The 23,080-nt window shown below is 41.5% G+C and overlaps 1 protein-coding gene across 11 annotated transcripts in view; it reads left to right on the top strand.

Annotated features, from left to right (window-relative positions):
* Positions 1 to 18,426, top strand: part of DICER1 (dicer 1, ribonuclease III) — a 72,318-nt gene extending 53,892 nt beyond the window's left edge. For all 11 annotated transcript variants that reach the window (XM_074326981.2, XM_019746166.3, XM_019746130.3 and 8 more), the window contains 7 exons: positions 688 to 1,471; positions 4,714 to 4,869; positions 7,950 to 8,838; positions 10,486 to 10,754; positions 13,267 to 13,429; positions 13,520 to 13,595; positions 13,936 to 18,426. In XM_074326981.2, coding sequence (XP_074183082.2) covers positions 688 to 1,471; positions 4,714 to 4,869; positions 7,950 to 8,838; positions 10,486 to 10,754; positions 13,267 to 13,429; positions 13,520 to 13,595; positions 13,936 to 14,101 — 2,503 coding nt within the window. In that variant the 3' untranslated portion in view covers positions 14,102 to 18,426. The remainder of the gene's footprint in view (positions 1 to 687; positions 1,472 to 4,713; positions 4,870 to 7,949; positions 8,839 to 10,485; positions 10,755 to 13,266; positions 13,430 to 13,519; positions 13,596 to 13,935) is intronic.
* Positions 18,427 to 23,080: the final 4,654 nt, after the last annotated feature.

Here is a 23,080-nt window from a genome sequence, read left to right as displayed (position 1 = left end):
ATATGTTGGGGTCATTGAGGCCTATAGTTTTGTAAAGTTGTAGAAGGAGATGAGATACTAAGGTCAAAAATAATCGTCCCTCTCTCAGTGATGACAGTGAAAATGCAAACAGTCCTTTGTTACTATGCTGACATTTTAAAACTGCTTCCTCTTCTAAAATCCAATACATATTACAAAGCAAGTGCCTCAGTATGTTTTTTGTCTTCATTATTTTCTTCCCACAAATAGTCTCTGCATTCTAAGAAAATTATTGGTTTAACCACTCGAATTAATTCTGGTTATCCAGTTGGCAAGACTGGGATGGTTCTAGAGATTGAGGAACTTTAAAATATAATAATAGGAATTGTTGTTAGCCCCTCTTCCAAGTGTGGAAGCTCAGGCACAGCGAGGTTATGTGAATTGCCCGAAGGTACCCAGCTAGTTAACCAGAAGGCCTGGGCCAGGTCCCGCAGGCCGCCGGCAGGCTCCGTGTCCCAACCGCCAGACTGGACTGGACTATGGGGAGGGGCTGAAGCAGGGCCGGGAGCCGCCCTCCACGTCACCGTTTGCGTTGTGCTTGGAAACTTGTTTTTCTTCTAAAGTAGGAGTATATTTATAAGAATCTTTATATTTTTTATTCAAATTGCTCTTGCCCTAAGCTAGTCCTTTTGAAGGATCTGATGAAAAGTTACAAAAATGTCTTTGCAGATACCCTAACTTAGACTTCGGTTGGAAAAAATCTATCGACAGCAAATCTTTCATCTCAGTTGCTAACTGCTCTTCAGCTGAAAGCGATCATTACTGTAAGCACAGCACAGCTGCGACCCCTGAAAATGCTGCACAACAGGGTGCTACCAGAACCTCCTTGCGAGAAACCCGTGACCACATACCTGTGACCTGCAGAGCGCTCCTCAGTGAGGCACCCGGGAAGTTCCCCATGGAAGTCTCAACAGATCTGACCGCAATTAATGGTCTTTCTTACAATAGAAGTCTTGCCAATGGCAGTTACGATTTAGCTAACAGAGACTTTTGCCAAGGAAGTCAGCTGAATTACTACAAGCAGGAAATACCTGTACAACCAACTACCTCATATCCCATTCAGAATTTATACAATTACGAGAACCAGCCCAAGCCCAGCGATGAATGTACTCTACTGAGTAATAAATACCTTGATGGAAATGCTAACCAATCTACCTCAGATGGAAGTCCCATGGTGGCCGCCATGCCTGGTACCACAGAAGCTGTTACGGCGCTCAAGGAGAGCATGGCTTCTGAGCAGAGCCCTTCTCCTGGGTATTCCTCGAGGACTCTCGGCCCAAATCCTGGACTTATTCTTCAGGCTTTGACCCTTTCAAATGCCAGCGATGGGTTTAACCTGGAGCGGCTTGAAATGCTTGGTGACTCCTTTTTAAAGCATGCCATCACCACGTATCTATTTTGCACTTATCCTGATGCTCACGAGGGCCGCCTTTCATACATGAGAAGCAAAAAGGTGAGAAGTCGTTCTTTTAGTTTGAGCAGTTCGAATAGTCATTCCGTGAGCCTAAAAGTGATCTAAAGGATTGGCTAGTTTCAGAGGATGGGGAAAGGACCACGCTGAGGGGTTGCTCGACCCGACGTGTGCAGCTAAAGCCCGCAGCGTACCCAGCCCATTGATACAAGGCTGTTTTTCACGGATGCACCACTCAGGTTTGGGGGGCCAGCTGATCTGTATGTGCCTTATTTATTGATACAACTTCAGTTCAAATGAAACTCTTTGTGAGCGTGTGTGCCCCTGCTAGCTCCTGAGGAGGATGTGAAGAAATACACAGCATAGTTATTCCAGGAGCTTGTGCCTTAATATATGAGTTAGGCATTCCCTTGGGAGCGTGCTGTACTGGCATGCAAGGCCTCCAGACGGGTATCACACGGGGCTGTCAAGGAGCGCTCATCTTCACAGTTTTCTGGAGTCAGGGAGGGGAAGAGCAGGCCTTCCCCAGCTCAGAGGCTCAGCAGTGTAAGGAGAGACTCCTAGAGACCCGAGCAAGCTGTGCTGGGTAGGCCAGAGAAAGGGCGTGCTCCTAAACTCAGTGTGGAATCAAGATTTGGGAGAAACATAGGGAACGTAACTTTAAATGACAATAAAAGAGGTGTCACAAGGTCCAAAGCTGCTCATTACCCTAAGCAGGCAGGTCGGGTACCACGTGTGACCAGGGAAGGTGTTAGTGGGAGCCGTGCATTTGCAGTGTGGACACGAAATGAGTAGTCGGCGCCAGGGAGTGGGCCGCGGTAGCCCAGAAGTGTGCAGATGGATGCGTGAGGACAGACGTCCGAGCAGGCGGCTGGTGCCGCTCTGTGCAGGGTCTCCGTGCTGGCTGAGGAGCCCACATCGCACTGCTGGACGTGAAGGCGCTGCTGGCGGAAGGTCCCTCAGGATTAATCCAGTGGTAGTTTTCAGTGGTCAGTCTGGTAGCAGAACGCAGCCTGAGTTGAAAAGCAAAACAAAACCAAGCTGAGCAATTACTTGGACCTTTGAAGAAGTGTAAGCTTAAGCAGAAAATGGGGTACAACTAGGGTTCTGGCGGGGAAGAAAAGACGGGGAGGGGGGTGATAGTCAGGAAATACCAACTTGAGCTCACCCTGACGAAGTGCTTACTCGAGCCAGACACTACTCTTTTACCCTCCAGTTTTCTAGATGAGGCTCCTAGGCAGGAGGGGGTAACTTGCCCACAGTCACATGGCTAGTCGGTGGCAGAGCCCAGTCTGGCTTAAGAGACCTTGCTCTTTCTTCACCATCGCGCTGACTTGCCTCTGATGTTATTACCCTGTCAGCACCAGCACGACACAGCATTTTACAGACCTCTCTCTCAATCTTTTCAGTGAGCCCGAGGGGTACATAACACGTCCTCATTTTGCAGATGAGAAAGCTGCCTAGAGCTCAGCTAGCTCATGTGAGGTCATCCAGCTATTCCGGGAGATTCGGGGCTGTCTGAGGCTAGAGTCCATATCCTTCGCTGTCTGGGTGGGAGGCAGGAGCCAGGTCATGCAGTCATGGCAACCGTGTAACCCGGGAGGTTGGTGCAGTGACGATGCCTGTGGTGAGGTAGAGAGAAAGGGAGGAATCAGGGTTAGGGGTGGGTTCTTAGGCCTCTTGGAGTATGAAGTGGGATGTTCAGTGAAACGTTCAGATAACTGAGAATTCAGGACTTAGATCCGGTTTGGGGGAGTAGGGTTCATACGAGTGATAGTTGCAGTCTGACTCCCAGGGGTTGTTGCAGGAGACAGTATCAGAGGCTAAGAATGAGCGGAAAGTAATGGTCCACATACTCTGTCAGGTAAGAAACACATGATTTTATATTTTGAAAATTCATCCACTCGTCCGCTCAGGAAGCTTTGATTCCCGTTTCCTACAGAAATCCTCTCTCCCTCAGCCTGGTGTGGAAGGCCTTTTGGTGCTCACAGCCCAGATGGGTCTGTACCCTAACCAGGCTGAGGCCCCACTCCTCTCCATCCCCACTCCTCGCGCACACGGCTGGTGCGTTTTCTGAGGGCGCTCGCCCCATTTCTACTTGGTGAATCCTGCCTGTCCTATGTGGAGCCTCACACGAGTCCTTACTTAGTTCTTCTTTTTCCATCCTGCCATCCATTTCTGTGATCTTGAGTGTGATTTCCATCCCTTTTGAGTCTCTGTTGCACTTTATCCTCTTGTTGGCACCTGTGATGTGTTCTCGTGGTATGAAAAGGAAACTAGCATTTACTGTTTGTGTGGTTACTTTCAGAAGGCATGGGAAAGCCCTTTAGCACGTAGCGAGTGTCATGCAGACCCCTTCCCCTCCCAGCTGAGTCCCCTGCAGGAACCACTCGTCTGTCTCGCTGACTCTTCTCAGGGATGCCTGACCTAGTGCTTCCGTGATGGGTGCTGCTTCCATGGTATTGACTTAGGTGGAGAAGGGGCTCCTGTGCTTAAATACAAAGGAACCCAGTTTTTAGAAAACGAAAATGAGATTGACAGTCCTAGACCCTAGTTTCCACAGAAAAAAACGAGACGGAAATGCAGTGATTTGAGTAAATTAGAGAGGAGATGGGGGCCTTAGGAAAAACAGACCCCGAGAGTTTTATTATGCAAATAAACATGGAGGGAGTTGTTCTTTATTGCCTTTTGCTCCATTTTTAAATGGTTAAACAAAAATATCTTGAAATACCAACCAAAACAAAGGAATAATGTTTGAGAAAACATTGCAATTGAAGTCATATTTGTGGCGTAGGTTCTAGAAATATAAAATTATTTTAGCTGTGTTCCATGCCAATTTTCACTTACAGCTAAAGTTTCTAGCGTTTCCCCCCTTTATTTCATTGAGAATATTGTGACATCTTGGACTTTTTGTGTGGATTCTGTTCTCTGATCGTCCCAATTAGCAATTTGCAGTTTATATCATCATATTGTGCTTTCAAAAGGTTGAAATTGTCTGAACTGTTTACTCTGACTTTATAAGGAATTTGCATATTTATATACATCGTTTTTTCTGATCTGCATTTAATGTTCTGACATATTCATCTAACTACACTAAAGGATATAGAATACATGGGAATTTAATATTTTCTATCATTAATAGGTAGAAAAACTCTGCAATCTTTATAATTGGTGACCAGTTAGTAATATGAAGAACATTTAGGTAAAAATATGTTAATATGCCTTGTATAATTCCAGCAGCAATCATTTATGTTAAGTGTCTTATAAATTTTTTTCTGCGAAAGGTCAGCAACTGTAACCTGTATCGGCTTGGAAAAAAGAAGGGATTGCCCAGCCGCATGGTGGTGTCAATATTTGATCCGCCTGTGAATTGGCTTCCGCCTGGTTATGTAGTCAATCAAGACAAAAGTAGCACAGATAAATGGGGGAAAGATGAAATGGTAAGTTTTTGGTAACTAGAAGGACTTACTTTTTGATGAGGGGGAGAATTTTCTACTAATTTTTTTGTTTTCTGTGGTATGTTTATAATAGATACTTGATATATTGAATTAGTAACTATAAATAGACTGTGTTTTCATTGAATTCAGAAACAATGTTACAATTCTGCTAGAGGACAATTTCTGTTATCTTCCTTAGCCAGAGGCAGAGGAGTATCTCATGTTGTGACCCCCCCAAAAAAAGCCAAACCCCATAACATTTCTCATTACTGTTATGTATTATAATTTCTTGTAGATCCTTAGTTCTGTTTAATGAAATGACTTCAGTGACCTATGATCGCCAGTCTGCCTGTGAAATAATGAAGTTTCAGTAAAATCTTGCTTTTGCAGCTCAGGGTTTTCTCAGAATTGTTTGTCCTCCTGGACCTAAAAATAATAATATTAATAAATCACTGTATACAAGTGTTGTAGTTTTCTGGAAAGAGTTAAAATATTGCCAATGATTTAAGAAGACTAAATGTGAGCTGCTTCATGTTGTCTTGTCGTGAAGGCCACCAGAGGGCACCTCGGGGGCCTCGGAGCGCTGTGAGTGCGTGGTTGGCTGGAAACCTCCAGCACCTCTCCTAGAGGGACAGGCGCAGTTTCATTTCTCGGACATTTCTCTCTCATTAATGAGAAACTGGCTCGTTATTACTTCATTTTCACTTCAGGCCAACAATGAGAATACCGTTTCTCTTACAGGTTATATTTTCTAAATCAGCGTGTTCTTCTTTCTGACATGACATCCTAGTTTCAGGTCCCAGGCTCTGTGACTCTGTTTTGATTTTTACCTCTTTATTGAGTATATTTTTAAGTCATGTGGTATTTGACTTATTACAGAAATTAAACTTAATGTAGAAAAGCATTAAGAAGATATTTTAATATAAGTTGGGTTAGAAAAACTACATTGTTGTTAATTTAGGTAGAACCTTAGAGAAAAATGTGTAGATTTTGAGAACTTTGGAGAAAATATTTCATTTCTACAAAAAACATTCCAGTAACAATTATCTTGCCTTGCAAATACTATTTCATAATATAATTGGCTCTTAAAAATTAGCACGAAGTTGACATTGGTTTGTCCTTTTGATCAAAACACTTTTTTAAAAAGATACAACACAAAGTTCTTATTTTCTTGACATTTCAGAATACCTGGCACTTTAGTTCTTGAAATACATTAAAAATACTGTTTGTGTTGTCACCGAATAATTTATACTTATTGAAATTGGCCCTTACATGATACTGAAAAGCATATGTTTGTCCCATTCCTATTCTACCCTCCCTGCTCCTAGGCAGATGGGTGTAAGTGGAACCTTTGCATACAAATACTGGCGGTGGGAAGAACTCAGGTTTAATGCTCATGTCCACTGTAAGAGACGAGTTTCATGCTGGTGTTTTGTTTTTGTTTTTATTTTTTGTTTTTGTTTTTTTAAGAGCTTGAAGTGCTCTTAGAAACCATTTAGTGAGGTAGAGTCCCACTATTTTGCAGATAAAGAAACTGAAACCTAGAGGCTTAAAGAACTTTGCCCAAGATCACACAGCTTATTTGTGATAAAACGCAGTCCATTGTGTGTGTGTTTGTTTTGGTTTGTTTTGTTTGCACTCTGCCAGTTTTACCTGATGTTAGCATCTTAACTAAAGATATATAAGGAATTTTTTTAATTAAAAATTTCATTCAGTCTGATTTTTTTAAATTGTAGTTTGGTCCTTTTTTCCTAAGGGCCAAACGATAGTCAAAACATCTCATGTTACCACGTGAAAGTGTAAGGTTTTTAACAGGAAATAGTTCCGAGGTCTACCACTAATTTCTTTTGGTGTTCTTCTTAATTCTTGAAAAAGTTTTATAAACTTTTTTTCTTAAAAAAAAAAAATGTAGATAGTTACAGGTATATGGCTTGGCTCACTGCTCTTCTTTTCAAACAAATACACTGTGTATCTCTTTTGAGTCTGGCTTAAAATGAAAATATTTGCAGTATTTAAAAAGTGCTTGACAGAAAGATTGAAAACCTTTTTGTCAGAATGCTCTGGAAAGTTGTCAACTATCAAAATTGAAGCACATCCTCTGTCTCTTCCTCCAAAGCAAAGTCTTCTTTTCTGTGGGTTTTTTTTTTGTTGTTTTTTTTTTCAGTTTTATTGTGCAACAGAAATTTGGCATCTTGCTAGCATTGCAAAAAAGTTACATCATGACTGAATCCTAGCCCATTATTAAGGTTGTCATTCACAAATAAGCTTTTGCCAAAGAAATTGGAATTAGAAAAGATCTTCTGACAGAAATTGGATTGTTGTGTTTCATGTTAGTCTAAATTTTCTTCTATTTTTGTCAGTTATGCTATAATCTGTTACCCTGATTACTGTAGCTCAGTGGCGGGGAAAAGCATAATTTCTCAAATTCATAGCTTATTCAGTGATCACTTTTAGTTTTAGTTTTCAAGCAAAACAATTTAGTTTTACATTGCAGCAAACGTACTTTGATTTGAAGTAGAAATAGGGGCAAAAACTTGATCATAAAACTCTAGTTTACATTTTTACTCTTATAAAAAGATTTAAAAAATAATTTTATCTGGTTTCATGTTATACTCTTACTTAATTGCAAAGATAATGCTTTTTCTACATCTGGAATTTAATTTTATTAATTTGAAGCTATTTTAAAACTTGGTCAGCGAAATCGAAGATCTCTGTGATTGCCATATGAGAGCTCTCATTGTGTATCCTGCCAGTGTTTGAATTCTTAGCTGAAGTTTTGCCTTGTGGACATTAATTTTAACTTTATGCCCACGTATAAAATCCTTTACTTAAAGCTTCGTAGTGGATAAAGGTCATTTTATAACTTAGAAAATGAACATTCAAAGAACATGTTTTACTTTGTTTATATGATTAAATAACTTATTTTATGTTAATTGAAAACAAATGGCCATGATTTTAAAGTTGCCTTTTAGTATTTGTGGTTGTCATTTGAAATTATCCATAACCCTTGCTTTTATTGAGTCTCAAACCCTTTTAAAAACAGCAGCTATGTCTCCCCTCCTTCCCCATTCCCCCGGTTGCAGACAAAAGACTGCATGTTGGCTAATGGCAGGCTGGAGGACGACGTGGAGGAGGAGGACGAGGAGGAGGAGGCCCTGCTGTGGAGGGCTCCCAGGGAGGACGCCGACGACGAGGACGACCTCCTGGAGTACGACCAGGAGCACATCAAGTTCATCGACAACATGCTGATGGGGTCCGGAGCCTTCGTGAAGAAAATTTCTCTCTCTCCTTTTTCAACCGCTGACTCTGCGTATGAGTGGAAGATGCCCAGAAAGGCCTCCGCAGGTAGCATGCCGTTCTCGCCCGACTTGGAGGACTTCGACTATAGCTCTTGGGATGCAATGTGCTATCTGGATCCCAGCAAAGCCGTGGAGGAGGATGACTTCGTGGTGGGCTTCTGGAACCCGTCGGAAGAGAACTGTGGGGTTGATACAGGCAAACAGTCCATTTCTTACGACCTGCACACCGAGCAGTGTATCGCTGACAAAAGCATAGCCGACTGTGTGGAAGCCCTGCTGGGCTGCTATTTAACCAGCTGTGGCGAGAGGGCTGCTCAGCTTTTCCTCTGCTCGCTGGGGCTGAAGGTGCTCCCGGTAATTAAAAGGACTGATCGGGAAAAGGCCATGTGCCCTCCGAGGGAGAATTCCAGCAGCCAACAAAGGCCCCTTTCAGGGAGCCGTGCTGCTGCCTCGGGAGCCAGCTCTCGCTCCCCGGTGGTGAAGGACTTGGAGTACGGTTGTCTGAAGATTCCACCAAGATGTATGTTTGATCATCCAGACGCAGATAAAACACTGAATCACCTGATAGCGGGTTTTGAAAATTTTGAAAAGAAAATCAACTACAGATTCAAGAATAAGGCTTACCTTTTGCAGGCGTTTACACACGCCTCCTACCACTACAATACTATTACTGGTAAGGAGCCCAGACCCAACTCCACTCCTCTGAAAATGAGCTCGTGTGTTAATCGCGTTATTTTGGCCTTGTAAGAAATGACCTGTGCATGTACAGGCTTAGTGCCTCCTGTGCATGGTGGGGGGAGGAAACAAGCAGAACGAAACAAGCCTCTTTTCCTCATCTATTTGGGAGCGTTCTCTGCTCCTTGCCATCACAGTTGGGAGGGTAGCTATCTTCTGTACTCGCATGTATATCATTTTGTAAGCTGCATAATTGGAGAAGTTTGAGCCTTAGTCTTTTGTTGTGTTTTTCCTGTTTTATTCTACCCCAGTGTCGTTCTGATACCTGTTCAGTGCTGCTTTTGCTTCTTGATTTTTTTGGCATAGTCTGGATGTATTCCACATCTTTTTATGGTTCTTTGTGAACAAAAAGACTCCTCTCTCTTACGGTCTTTTTAAATCTAAAGAGGACTAGATGATAAGAAACTACTTCACGGAAGGTGTCACCGTCCCTGCCCTGGCTTTCCTGTCATCTTCTGCTTTGCATTGTGCTCCGTGTTCCTTCCCCTTCTTTAACAGGCTCCCGACCCATTAGATTAGGAGGAAGAATAGGCGCCTAAAAGCTAAAATCCGCTTCAGCTTCTGAAACGCAGCTAAAGTCTGCATGGTTTTTCTGTATCAGAGTAACAAGTGCTTGAATCCAGAATACCAAAGCATAGTTTAAGAAAAACAATGTAGGTTAAGATGGTCTGAAAAATGTAAAACCAAACAGTGAAAAGTGATCTCACTCTGGACTGGAAAGATGCTGGTGAAACTAAAACCTACTTTTTTCTTGGTGGAGAAGACATGAGGCTCGGTTTTCCGTTGCTGTGGAATGACGTCTGTGTTCTAGCCCCTCTCTGCCCCTGCCTCTTACCTCACTGGGGATGCCGGGACAAGTCACTTCATCTGTCCTTGCCTCAGTTTCCTCACTTGAATGACGCTCTTTAATCACTCTGAGAAAATTGAGGTGCTGGTTAGTACTGATAACGTTTCACATTTTGATGATTGACCGCTTTTGCCTAACGTCTCTGCTCACTCCCACAAGTCTTCTTTCTCAAGCTCTTGGTTTGTGTCAAATCCAACATTTCTAATCCACGTTGAAAAGAGGGTCTTCTTGTCCTGTCACCTTGTATGGCAGATAGAACCAAGGCGTGGCAAGGCATGGTGTCGCACACATTCCCGAACGTGAGTGCGACAGTGTGCAATGATGGCAGCAAAGTGGAGCGCGTGTGGCAGGCGTCTGTGCAGGGTCCGCTTCCCGGAAGTGATGCCGTGTGACGGAGACGTGAGGATAGAGCAGAGGAGAAGGGTTCAGTGAGAATGATACTACCTGGGAAAGGTTTTTTCCTTAACAAGCATTGGTCTTTGGGCCACTTAAAAGATTTTATGACCCCAATTTATGTATAAGAAATGTGCTTAATTTGCCATTAAAATTTAATTGCCAGAGGCTTCCGTAAGTATGATACGTCAGATAATTTAGTCATTGAAGACTGCATATGAAAATGAACCCAAATAAAAGTCTCTTAAGTGGCTCTGGGGATCAGACCTTTATGTCATTTATTATGTGGAAACCGTGGAAATGTTTTTGCCCAAGCTCATGGCTCCACTTTGGCTCCTCCCTCAGATTGTTACCAGCGCCTAGAATTCCTGGGGGATGCGATTTTGGACTACCTCATAACCAAGCACCTTTACGAAGACCCGCGGCAGCACTCCCCGGGGGTCCTGACCGACCTGCGCTCTGCGCTGGTCAACAACACCATCTTCGCGTCCCTGGCCGTGAAGTACGAGTACCACAAGTACTTCAAAGCAGTGTCCCCTGAGCTCTTCCACGTCATCGACGACTTCGTGCAGTTCCAGCTGGAGAAGAACGAGATGCAAGGAATGGATTCTGAGGTTAGTGCTCCTGGCAGTACGTGCAAGTCGGGGTTTAAGCCGTCGGACGGGGGTTCTCACTTCTGGCTGCACAGCTGTCCAGCGGGACACGTGCGCTGCACGTTCTCTGGGATGAACGGGATGAGCCGGCGTCTCCAGGTGGCCTTTACACCTACTGCCCGCACTGCGGTGGGGTGGGGTGGTCGTTCACCTGAGGAGAAGGTGCCAGGAGCCGTCATCCACCTCGGGTGCCCAGAGTTAGCCGTGCCGAGGGAGTGCGGCCCCGGCCCCGGCAGCCGTGCCCTTAGGGAAAGCCCCGCAGGGCTGCTGCTTGCTGCCTCCGCTTCAAAATGGATCGAAATATGTGCTATGTGCTCATATCACAGGTAAGCAGCACAAATACGTACTTTGCTTCTGCTTGGAATGGGAAAATCTCATTTAAAAACCAAACTTTGAAATTTTTAACCATTGGACTGGAGAGGCTTCTGCAGGTTCAGCCAAAGGTTGTCTGGTGTGGAGCTCATGCTAGTGTGTTAGTGAAGTGTTTTGCAGTTTTGTCGGGAAGGCTGTTGTGCAGATCTTCCCCCTCCCCCCCAATCCTTCACTAACATCTGTCTGCATCCCTTGTACCCAGGAGAACGCTCTCGCTCTCATTCCTTATTCTTCCCATCTGATTCCCTTTGTTTTTCTTATTTTTGTAGATCTCTTACAAGGAGTTGAATTTATTCACAACTCTGGTAGCCATTTTAGTCGTTCTTTCTTCAATTTGTAACTTCCCTTTTTTTAAGTGCACCAAAGCATTGTAGGGGGTGTGGTGCATTTCCTTGACTTTGAGACTCTCGGTTTTGAGATCTAGCCATGAGGCCACGTGTCCCATGTGGAAACTACCGAATCTGAGCCGAGGAAAGTTACTAGGCAGTGCTCCTTCATCTCCGCTCTCCCAAGGCTCAGTCTGGGCTGGAGCACAGCTGGCAGTGAGGCCAGGAATTAGAACCATCTCATATCTACTCAGTATTATTCTAGCCTCATTCTGTAGGAATAGTTAAACTTAGAATTTGAGGAATTTGCTAAAATTAGATTTCAATTCTCCTTTTATGATAGTGGGACATACTGGTTCTGTTAGTTTTTGTTCATTCTTCCCTTTGTTTATATAAATATGTATAGAAGTTAACAAAAACTGAAAATGGCATGGTTTGGCTTTTCTAATTTACTGCTTGATCTAAGAAAATCTCTCCACCTTTCTGGGCCTCAGTTTCCTCATCTCGAAAAGGAGCAAATTAAACTTCATAAGTTTTAAAATCCCTTCCTACCTCAAAACTGAAATATGAACAATAGCTACCTTATTTTTCCAGTAGTCAGCATTATAAATGTGTTAGAACTTGGTGTGACTAAACAATCTGTTCAGAAATTATCTTCTTTTTATTTCCCTTTCACAAGTAATTTTGGTTTATTTTAGAAAATACAAATAAACACAAAGAAAATCAATTAAAGTTACACTAATATACTACCACAGCAGTAACCAAAATTAACATTTGGTAATGTATTATTGCTAATTGTATGTAGATGTAAACATACATAAAATGGGATGATATTATGCATAATGTACTATAACCTCCTCTTTTCGCTACTACATTGTGTAAGGCTTTCCTGGTATTGATTGGCATTGTGTCTTTCAGTAGCTGTGTGTTAGTCAATACATAGCTGTAATGTAATGTATTTAAATAGTCTTTTGTGGCTGGATATTTAAGTTGTTTGTAGTTAGGTCTTTTGTTAGGTTGATGCTAAAGTAATTGCAGTTTTTGCAATTGTAACCTTTTAAACCGCAATTACTTTTGCACCAACCGTAATAAACATGGATGTGATAAATATGCCTGTATATCCAGTTACCTCCATAAGCTAAATTCCTAGAGATGGATTGTTGCATCAAAGAATTACGGATTTTTTGAAAGACTTTTGATACATATGTAAGGTTTTATTCTATTAATTTGAATACTCGCTATGTGTCAAGTTCTCGCCTATAGCTAACATGTATTCAGTAGTTTAATAAAAAGGGAACTTGGAGGAAAACATCTTCCAAATAGAATTTCCTGCCCCCAAAGTGGCAGTTTATACTCCCCGGAGCAGCGTACACCCTCCCCAGCGCTGTGCTAATCAGTACTCTGCCCCGTTCTTGTCCATGCCGGGGGTAGGACTGTTAAACGTGCAGTTCTTTGAGAACAAGGGAATTTTAAAAGTTTTAAAAATACATTTATTGACTATTTCTAATTTTGTGTTAAAGTTGTTTTTGTTTAGCAATAATCTTTTTCCCTTTGCTGGGTATAGAAGGTTAAATGGGAGGGAATTTTTGAAAATACTTTGTGTTTTTAGATAAGGTAATGTTTGTTACAATGTAGTAGGCATGCCATAAATGGTTGGTATTGTTACCTTTGTTAAACATATAATAAAAGTCATATCTAAGAAAAGAAACACGCCCCTGTGGACTGCCTTTAAAAATGGCCTTTTTGCTTACGAGTCACTTTTCTCTCTGTAATAGCTTCGGAGATCTGAGGAGGATGAAGAGAAGGAAGAGGATATTGAAGTTCCAAAGGCCATGGGGGATATTTTTGAGTCACTTGCTGGTGCCATTTACATGGATAGTGGGATGTCACTGGAGATGGTCTGGCAGGTGTACTATCCTATGATGCGGCCGCTAATAGGTACTGTTGGCTCCCCTTCGAAAGCAGCAAAATCAAAATTAAAAGCAACTTCAAGGATATTATTCACAGTATTCTTTCATTTGATTATAGAAAAATTTTCTGCAAATGTGCCCCGTTCCCCTGTGCGAGAATTGCTTGAAATGGAGCCAGAAACCGCCAAATTTAGGTAAGCAAAAATGTGCATGGAAAAAATTAACTTACTTAAAACCGGAGGGGAGGGGGGGAGTCTCACAGATGCCATAAACTAATGATTCTGGAAAATATTTACACTGGGGCGTGCTCTTATGCAATTGCCACTTGGAGTCTGATTGACTTCTGGCTTTGTTTCTATAAAGTGATGCTGGATTAAAATGCTGTCGGTGATGTGTGATAAAGTCACCGTGCACATTTCCTTTGTGTGGTTGTCAGCTTGTGTCCGGGACTCGGCTGACTGCTCGCTCAGTGCTGACTGACAATGATAATAAATACTTCTGACTTCTAATTCAAGCTGTTTGGCCTCTTTACAGCCCGGCTGAAAGAACTTACGATGGCAAGGTCAGAGTTACCGTGGAAGTAGTAGGAAAGGGGAAATTCAAAGGTGTTGGCCGAAGTTACAGGATCGCCAAATCAGCAGCAGCAAGAAGAGCCCTACGAAGCCTCAAAGCTAATCAACCTCAGGTTCCTAACAGCTGAAAACCCTTTTTAAAATTTACAAAAAGCAGAATTAAGGTGGAAAATATTTAAATTGAAGAGGATGATTTAAAGTTGATACTGAGCGGAATGAATTGAAGGCAGAATTTAAAGTTTGTTTGATAACAAGATAGATTGCAGAATAAAACATTTAACATATGTATAAAAATTTTGGAACTAATTGTAGTTTTAGTTTTTTGCGCAAACACAATCTTGTCTTCTTTCCTCACTTCTGCTTTGTTTAAATCACAAGAGTGCTTTAATGATGACATTTAGCAAGTGTTCAAAATAATTATTGAGTTTTTGTTTGTTTGTATGTTGGTTTGTTTTAGTTTAATTTCTGTCACCTTTGCTTAGTGTTAGGAAGCCACGGAGCTGAAACCACACAGTCCCTAGAATTGTATTAGAGTTCTCCTGCCATCCCCCATGTCCGTGCAGTGGTGCCAGTCCCACATAGTCGGTAAGCTGAATAGAATGGTGCGGTTTGCCGAGAGGAGAGGTGTGCCAGTGTCGTCTTTTCTTTCCATGTTCTATTGTGTAAGATGATGTTCCCGGTCGCTGTTGCACTTAATAGTAAGGGACAGGTTTCTAAGTCTCATTGGCTGGCATGTTGGTGAATCAGATTTTAGTCTTCTCATGCCGCACAGTCTTGCATAAAAAAGGTTCTTGCCTTAAAAGTAACACCCTCGTGGATGGTCTTTAATTTCTTATCTTTTTGGAACAAACTGTTTTACATTCCCTTCATTTTATTATGCATTAGATGTTGAGACAGTGTGATATTTACAACTCACTAGTATAGTTGTAACTTAACTTATTACAGGATATTACAGTTTCTGTCATATGTGTACTGAAGACATTTTAAAAACCAGATTATGGAGTCTGGATTTTTTTTAAAACACCACAATAAAAATGATCTTTAGCTAAATACCCAATTTTACTAAAAACCTCCCGCTAGGTAGTGCCACTGATGGAAATTGTTTGTGGCAAATAATTTTGCCCTGTAGGCTGTTTCTCTTACAAAATAAACTTTAGACATATCACACCTAAAATATGCTGCAGATTTTATAATTGATTGGTTACTTATTTAAAGAAGCAGAACCCAGCACCTTTACCCTTAGTCTTCTCACATAAATTTCTTACTGTACTTTTCACAGTGTTGCATGCGTATTTCACCTACCAAAGCTGTGCTGTTATTGCCATGAAAGTTTAACGTTTGCGATAAACTGCCGTAATTTTGATACATCTGTGATTTAGCTCATTAATTTAGATAAACTAGCTCATTATTTCCATCTTTGGAAAAAAAAAAGACATTTTTAGGCATTTGCCTAAGTTTCTTTAATTAGACCTATAGGCACTCTTCACTTAAATACCTCAGTTCTTCTTTTCTTTTGCATGCATTTTTTCCCCTGTTTGGTGCTATGTTTATGTATTATGCTTGAAATTTTAATTTTTTTTTTTTTTTGCACTGTACCTATAATACCTCTTAATTTACCTTTATAAAAGCTGTGGGTCGGTTTTGCACTCCCACCAACATACCAGTAGAGGTTTGCTGCAATTTGCCCCATTAATTATGCTTGAAGTTTAAGAAAGCTGAGCAGAGGTGTCTAATATTTTCCAGCACATGATTCTGAACTTGACGCTTCATGACATGCTGCACTATGTTTAAATTGAAGTTCAAGACGTACTTCTCGCTTTATCTGCAGCACCCGCCCCCAGGGAAGCACCTCTGCACGTGTCATACAGAAAACTGTCAGCTCCACTTGCTAAGGAGACCTGAGTGAAGGGCTGTTAAGCTTCTCCAACGCTATTTGTTGTCTCCAAACTTAAACTTAAATTGAGCTCTAAGTTATTAAATGAGTTTTTGAGCAAATTAATTTGGGCGGCCTTGTCTTTAAAATACTGAATTCTGATTTGGAACCTTAGATTTCTATTTGTTTTTTTTTTAAAAAACCTCAACGTAAGATCTGGCAAGTTAAAACCAGGCAGTTCTTGAATTCTATAACTGTAAGCGTGAACAATGACCAAGTAAGGCTGGATGTGAATTTTACTTGTGAGGGAGGGTGATTTGTGATGCCATTGTGTCACAGATCTCTTGATAATTTATAAACTACCTGATGCCAGGAGCTTAGGGCTTTGCATTGTGTCCAAGGCACTGATCCCAGTGTTAAGGGATTCTCTTGCCTCCTGGCACAAAAATCAGTTTGTTTCACAGTTAAATTCCCATTGGGAGAAAAATGCCTCAATATATTTTGTAACCTTAAGAAGAGTATTTTTTGTTAATACTAAAAAGTTCAGACTTGGATATGATTAGGTCATACATTCTCAGGGGTTCAAATTTCCTGCTACCATTCAAAATGTTTTATCAACAGCAAACTTTAGCTATTTCATACTTTTTTTTTTTTGGCTGGAGAAATATAGCTGATTTTATTTTGTGACTCACACTTTGAAGCATTCTCTGACCCCCTGGTTCCTACATGAAAAAATAAAAGCTACGAGTTAGACTATGAAACGGTTATGAACGCTCTTGTGCTGCTGATGTTTAATGCTGTAAAGTTTTCCCCAGTTCAGCTTGTTGAATGAAATGTTTCTCATCCATTAATTAAGGAAAAGAAATCACTCTTTCGCCCCAGTTTCCAACCGTGTGTGTCATCCTTTTGTTGCTGTGATTGCGATGTGAGACCGAATGTCAAATGGACCACCTACCTAGTGGGAGGTGTCGTGCTTCAGGCACACGCGTGAAGGAAGGAGCGGGGAAGGGCCTTGGAAAGCAGCTCTAGCAATTCCTGACGATGATTGTGCGGAGGTTAGGTGGCGTGAACCTTCATTGTAAATGTTTTTAATTTCTTTTATAACACACTTTTCAGCTGTCCTAACTATGCTGCGTTTTGTAATAGCTTTTGTCCCCCCTCTCCTGTTCATGTAGCACAGATGACCATTGCACTTGGTACCATGCTTTACCTCATTTCAAGGAAAATATGCTTAACTGAAAGGAAAAAATGTGGTTTGGCCTCGCTGCTGTTTTGATTTACCGAATTTGAAAAAGATAATTATAATGCCTGCAATGTGTCACATACTTGCACAACTTAAATAGGTCATTTTTGTCTGTGGCATTTTTACTGTTTGTGAAAGTATGACAAAGATTTGTTAACTGAACTCTTAATTATGTTTTAAAAGTGTTTGTTACCTTTTTTTTCTTCTTTCTTTTACGTTATGTGAAACAATTAAATTTAGAATGACCTCTAACACTCCTGTAATTATCTTTTTAAAATACTAATATTTTTATTTTCTTAATAATAGCTTGCCCTCAGAAAGATTCAAATTACCCTGCCTAAATAAGCAAGAGACTTGAGGCTACTTTGGTTTTGTTGGTTCAGTTCATAAATACAATTATTCACAATCAGTCGGCTCTTTTAGCATCACCTGAAATCAGACGGTGACTGCAGAGGACAGAAGAATCTAAACCCAGACCTACCACAGTTTAGTCTTAAGGCCCAGATTTAAAACTTTATATCTTGCTCTGTTAGGGTATCTAACCCCTTTATACAAAATTTATACCACCAAACAGACCTGGATATTTTTATTTAAACGGCATCTGAAATTAGGGTAAGACTCCTTAACCAGTTTGTGTTATCCATGGAAGAGAAACTCATGTCATGTTTATTACCTATATGGTTATTTTAATTACATTTACATAGGTCTATTTTTTCAACCACTGATTACTTTTCAGGAATTTAATTATTTCCAAATAAATTTCTTTATTTTATATTGTACATGAAAAGTTTTTAAGATATGTCGAAGACCAAGAATATTAAAATGATTTTAAAAGTTGTTGGAGACGCCAGTAGCAATATCTAGGAAATTTGCATTGAGATGATTGTATTTTCCACTAGCAGTGAAAATGACCTTGCAGAACTAACTTGTAAATATATTTTAATCATTAATTGCTTTTTTTTCCTAGTCTATTTTTATTTGGATGTTAACCACAGACAATTTCAATTTTATAGATGCGTTCAGAGTTCACTGCAGCGGCAGGTTGCATAGCAAAAATGCAAAGGTGAACAGGAAGTAACGTTTCTGGCTTTTCTGCTGTAAATAGAGTGAAGGAGAATGACTAAAATCATGTAAAACTAACATGTAATTTGATCGACAATACAGTATTTACCATCACATGCTGCAGCTGTTTTTAGGGAACACGATGTAACTCATTCACACAGTAAGCGCGCTGCGGAAACTTGCAGTCTGCACCTATGGGTCACAATTATACCTTTAGTCGTTTTTTTGTAATAATTGTAGCTGAGTAAATCTCCAATAAAGTTATGGTCTGTTCATTTTGTGTCCTTTTATCTTTTTCTTTTCTCAATTTGATTCAGTGCAAGTGGGTGATAAATAGTCATTAAAACCGTTAAAACTTTTAATTCCACAGTTGTATGAAAATGCATATTTTAACATGATGAAATCTTGTTTACCAAGTTCTGCTTCACATCTACTTCTAGAGTTAGTATAGGAACAATTGTCTTTTTCTTTTCAAGATTTGAATAATCCCAGTTTATTTTTCTGAAATTCTGCCACATTGATATGATCCAGGTCCTGGGTTATTTATGATAGATTTGACACATTCCTTAAGAGAATTTGGTTATTCTGAAATCAAGTGGCCAGAATGTTAGCTTCCAGGGTTTTATGACCCACTTCCAAATTATTGGTTAAGAAAGAATGTTATTTTTTTCAAGCTTTGACCCAACCTTTTTGTAACCTGTAAACTAAGCACTAATAGAATGACTTGGCTGGGGAAACAAGATGGTAAGTATAAATTTCTTAGAACGAGAAAAAAAATTAGTTTGCCTTTAGAAGAGTTTGAATTAATCCCTTCCTTTTCCCTCCCTCTCACTTCTTTAAACTAAAGAAGAAAAAAGTATATATGCAAGGCCTGACAATTAAGTTCGTGAACTTGTTGCAACGATGTTGCTAACCTTTTTTGATATCAGCGGGATTATTCATAATGAATTTGTACCAGTGGACAATTAGTTAACCAAGTTTACTATTTGAACGTGCTGAAAAGGCTGTGTGAAAAAGTTAGACGACCTGAACTTTTCACCAACAATTCATGGCTCTTGCATCACGACAATGCACCAGCTCACACAGCACTGTCTGTTAGGGAGTTTTTAGCCAGGAAACAAATAACTGTGTTGGAACACCCTCCCTACTCACCTGATCTGGCCCCCAATGACTTCTTTCTTTACCCGAAGATAAAGGAAATATTGAAAGGAAGACATTTTGATGACATTCAGGATATCAAGGGTAATACGACAGCAGCTCTGAGGGCCATTCCAGAAAAAGAGTTCCAGAATTGCTTTGAAGGGTGGAGTAGGCGCAGGAGTCAGTGCATAGCTTCCCAAGGGGAGGACTTTGAAAGTAACCGTAGTGACATTCAGCAGTGAGGTATGTAGCACTTTTTCTAGGGTAAGTGCACGAGCGTACTTGTCAGACCTTGTGTTTTAATCCTGAGGAATTGGGTTAAGCGCTCCATGCCTGTGTGTTGGTTGTACTGCCCAGAAGTCACTGGCTAGGTCAGGCCAGGCCTGGGTGCCTCAGCTTCTTCCTGCCCGGCCCTCCCAGGCCCAGCAGCAGAGAACACAGCCAGGCCAAGCATCTCAGTGTCCAGATCCTGATACGCCTGAGAAGAATCCAGGTGGAAGTGGGGTTTGTTTCTTCCTGTAGCTCCGTAAACATGATGCATGTTTAGATGGAATGGTAGGTGTCGCTTCACAGTCGGCTCAGTTGTGGGCTGAGGTGTGATTTTTGCAAAGACATGAGGAGCAAGGGGTGTGCTCGGGCAACATGTGCAGGCCAGGAGCAGCTTCCTCACCTACCTGCCTACAAGGCAGTGTGTGAACCACTGCTCCTCCATCTTTTACTTTTTTATTTTGTGGTAAAATACACATAAAACAACCATTTTTAAGTGTATAGTATAGTGACATTAAGTGCATTCACCTTGTGTAACCACCACCACCATCCATTTCTAGAACTTGTTCTTCATGCCAAACTGAAGTTCTGTCTCCATTAAATACTAACACCCTCCCACCACCATGCGCCAGTCCCTGCCCACCCCCAGGCTGCTTTCTGTCTCTGAATTTGCCTCTTCTAGGGGCCTCGTATAACTGGAATCACAATATTTGTCCTTTGACATCTGGCTCATTTCATTTATTTCGCTGAACACAGTGTCTTCGAGGTCCATCCATGTTGCACCATGTGTCAGAAGTTCCTTTTTCAGGCTTTATAATAATCCACTGTATATTGCGTCCGTTCATCGGCTGATGTTGGGTTGCTTCCACCTTTTGGTTCTTGCAAACACGGCTGTGCAGTATGTATTTGAATTCCCCTCTCAGTTCTTTAGTTTATATATCCAGAAGTGGAATTACTAAGATTATACGGTAATTCTATGTTTAATATTTTGAGAAACTGCCAAACTGTTTTCCACAGCAGCTGCACCATTTTACATTCTCCAGCAACGCACAAGGATTCCAATTTCTCCACATCCTCACCAACATTTGTTTTCCTGGTAATAGCTTTTTTTAACCATAGCCGTCCTAATGGGTGTGAGGTGACATCTCGCTGTGGTTTTGATCTGCGTTTCCCTAATTAGTAGTGATGCTGAGCATTTTTTTCATGTGCTAATTGGCCATTTGTCTATCTTCGGAAAAAGACCTGTTGAGTCCTTTGCCCATTTTTGAATTGGATTGTTTGTTTTATTGTTGTTGTTGAGTTTTAGGAGTTTTTTTACATATTCTGGATATTAAACCCTTAGCAGATTGTGATTTGCAAACATTTTCCCTCATTCTGTGGGGTTGTCTTTTTACTCCCTTGAAAATTCTCTCTTGAAAAATTTTGAATTGCAAATCACATTGGCTTCAAGGATTTCAGACAAGCGCTCCTGGACCTGTAAGAGCTGAGATTATTAAGCATGTGCTAGGTGCCTGATCTGTGCTACAGTTTATACGTCTTACGCCATCTATGCCTTGCTGCAGTTATGAAACTGGCTCCTTTTGGACGCAGTTAAAACATAGAGATTAAAACTGAGAACTGCAGTCAGGCCACCTGGTCTCCAGCACTGTTTTTGGGGGAGTCATCTAACCACTCAGCCTCACACCCTTCCTTCACAGTGTGGAGCAGAGTCACTGGGATTCACTGAGAGAGCAGTGCCCTACGCATCACAAACCAATAATGCTAATTGTTACTGCGATCCCATTTTACAGGTGAGAACACCGAGGCCTAGAGAAGTGAAGTAACTTGAACAAGATCACAATAAGAGGGCTGGGCCTTGAACCCATGTCTACCTAAATAGAAAAGGTTTAACCATTATTCAGTAATTCTCTAACTTACGTGGGTTTTTTGAGATGAAGGTATAATTAAAATGTATGTCTAAGGTGTCACTAACAGGACTGGAAAAGAAAGGACTAAATGAGTGAGTGAAGCTGGGACTTCAATTCCAAAGTGTGTGTGTGTGTGTGTGTGTTTGTGTGTGTGTGTGTGTACACACACAGCTTTGCAGCAGAAGCATGGCCCGTAGTGGCTTTTTCTCCCTGCAAAGTGAAGGCCATGTTTTTGATCTTGTCACCTAGTCCCAGTTTTCCCCGGTTGGTGGACAGAGGGTGGTGGTTTGTGTGTGCATAACTGAGACTCGAGGAAGTTAGGAGGTGGTGATGTACTGCTATGAGGGTGCTATTTGTATCTTCAGATTCTTTTTCTAACTATTTTAGGAAAAAATTTTTGATGAGCTGCTACTAGCACAAACGTTCCCTGTTTGTTTCAAACAAACATTGCCTTTCCTTTGTAAGGCTCCCCACTCATCCCCACTTTCCTGTCAGTGCTGGAGGTAAATAGATGTGATAAGGCAAAAAGGGGTTCCATGGATATCTAAGTTTGGGCAGTCATGGGTTAAACAAAATGAAAGCGTTCTTTGCAGGACTTCTCAGGTCCTTAATTATGCTAAACTGCATTGGGACTTTTAAAAAATATGTTTGCTGTTTTTTGTTTGTTTTTAGTTGGAGAATATTGGGGAACAGTGTGTTTTTTCCAGCATCAGCTCCAAGTCATTGTCCTTCAATCTAGCTGTGGAGGGCGCAGCTCAGCTCCAAGTTCAGTTGCCGTTTTCAATCTTTAGTTGCAAGGGCCACAGCCCACCATCCCATGCGGGAATTGAACCGGCAACCTTGTTGTTGAGAGCTCGCGCTCTAACCAACTGAGCCATCCAGCCGCCCCTTCAGAAGCTCAGCGGCAGCTGGTTGTCTTCAGTCTAGTTGTGGAGGGCACAGCTCACTGGCCCATGTGGGAATCGCACTGGCAACCCTGTTGTTCAGAGCTCTTGCTCTAACCAACTGAGCCGTCCGGCCGCCCCACATTGGGGCTTTTTAAGGGAGGGCTGCATTTCCCAAACTTACCAGACCACAGATACCTTCACAATAGATTTGACTGGACCAGCATCCTGGGCAACACACTTGAAGACCTGCCCTACCAATGGTCTTGGGCATTTGGTGAGCAGCATCTCTGATGTTGGCCAGAAACCCAGCTGACTGCTCTATTAGCCAGCAGGCCCAAGGGCACATGAAGGTGACCGACCAGCTGTCCCTGCAGTTGATAAACAACTGGAAGGGAACCCTATGGTTTTCTAATCACTGGGTCACTTTGGCTCCCCATTCATGGTGGGTGATTCTGGATTATGTGGTCTTGGCTTGCAATTAGTAATCGTAAAGTAACATTTACTGAGATGTGTTTTATGTCAAAATGAGTTTTGCGTGCATGTCCAAGTGTTAGCCCCTGACAGACCTAGGGCAGGACGCAATTCATGAAGTTTGCTGCCCTCAGAGGGTTGATGGGCCTTGTCTCCCCAGTAATCCCAAATGTGCTGCTTTTAGGGAGATCTTTATATGTGCTGTTGACTGCCTAAAACTCTCCCGGCCCTCCCCCTCACCTCTTACTTACACAACA

The sequence above is a fragment of the Rhinolophus sinicus genome, chromosome 3 (genome assembly GCF_057876585.1).
Source record: "Rhinolophus sinicus isolate RSI-liver-muscle chromosome 3, RSI-T2T, whole genome shotgun sequence".
Lineage (NCBI taxonomy): Eukaryota > Metazoa > Chordata > Mammalia > Chiroptera > Rhinolophidae > Rhinolophus > Rhinolophus sinicus.
This window is presented reverse-complemented; position numbering and strand designations above follow the sequence as displayed.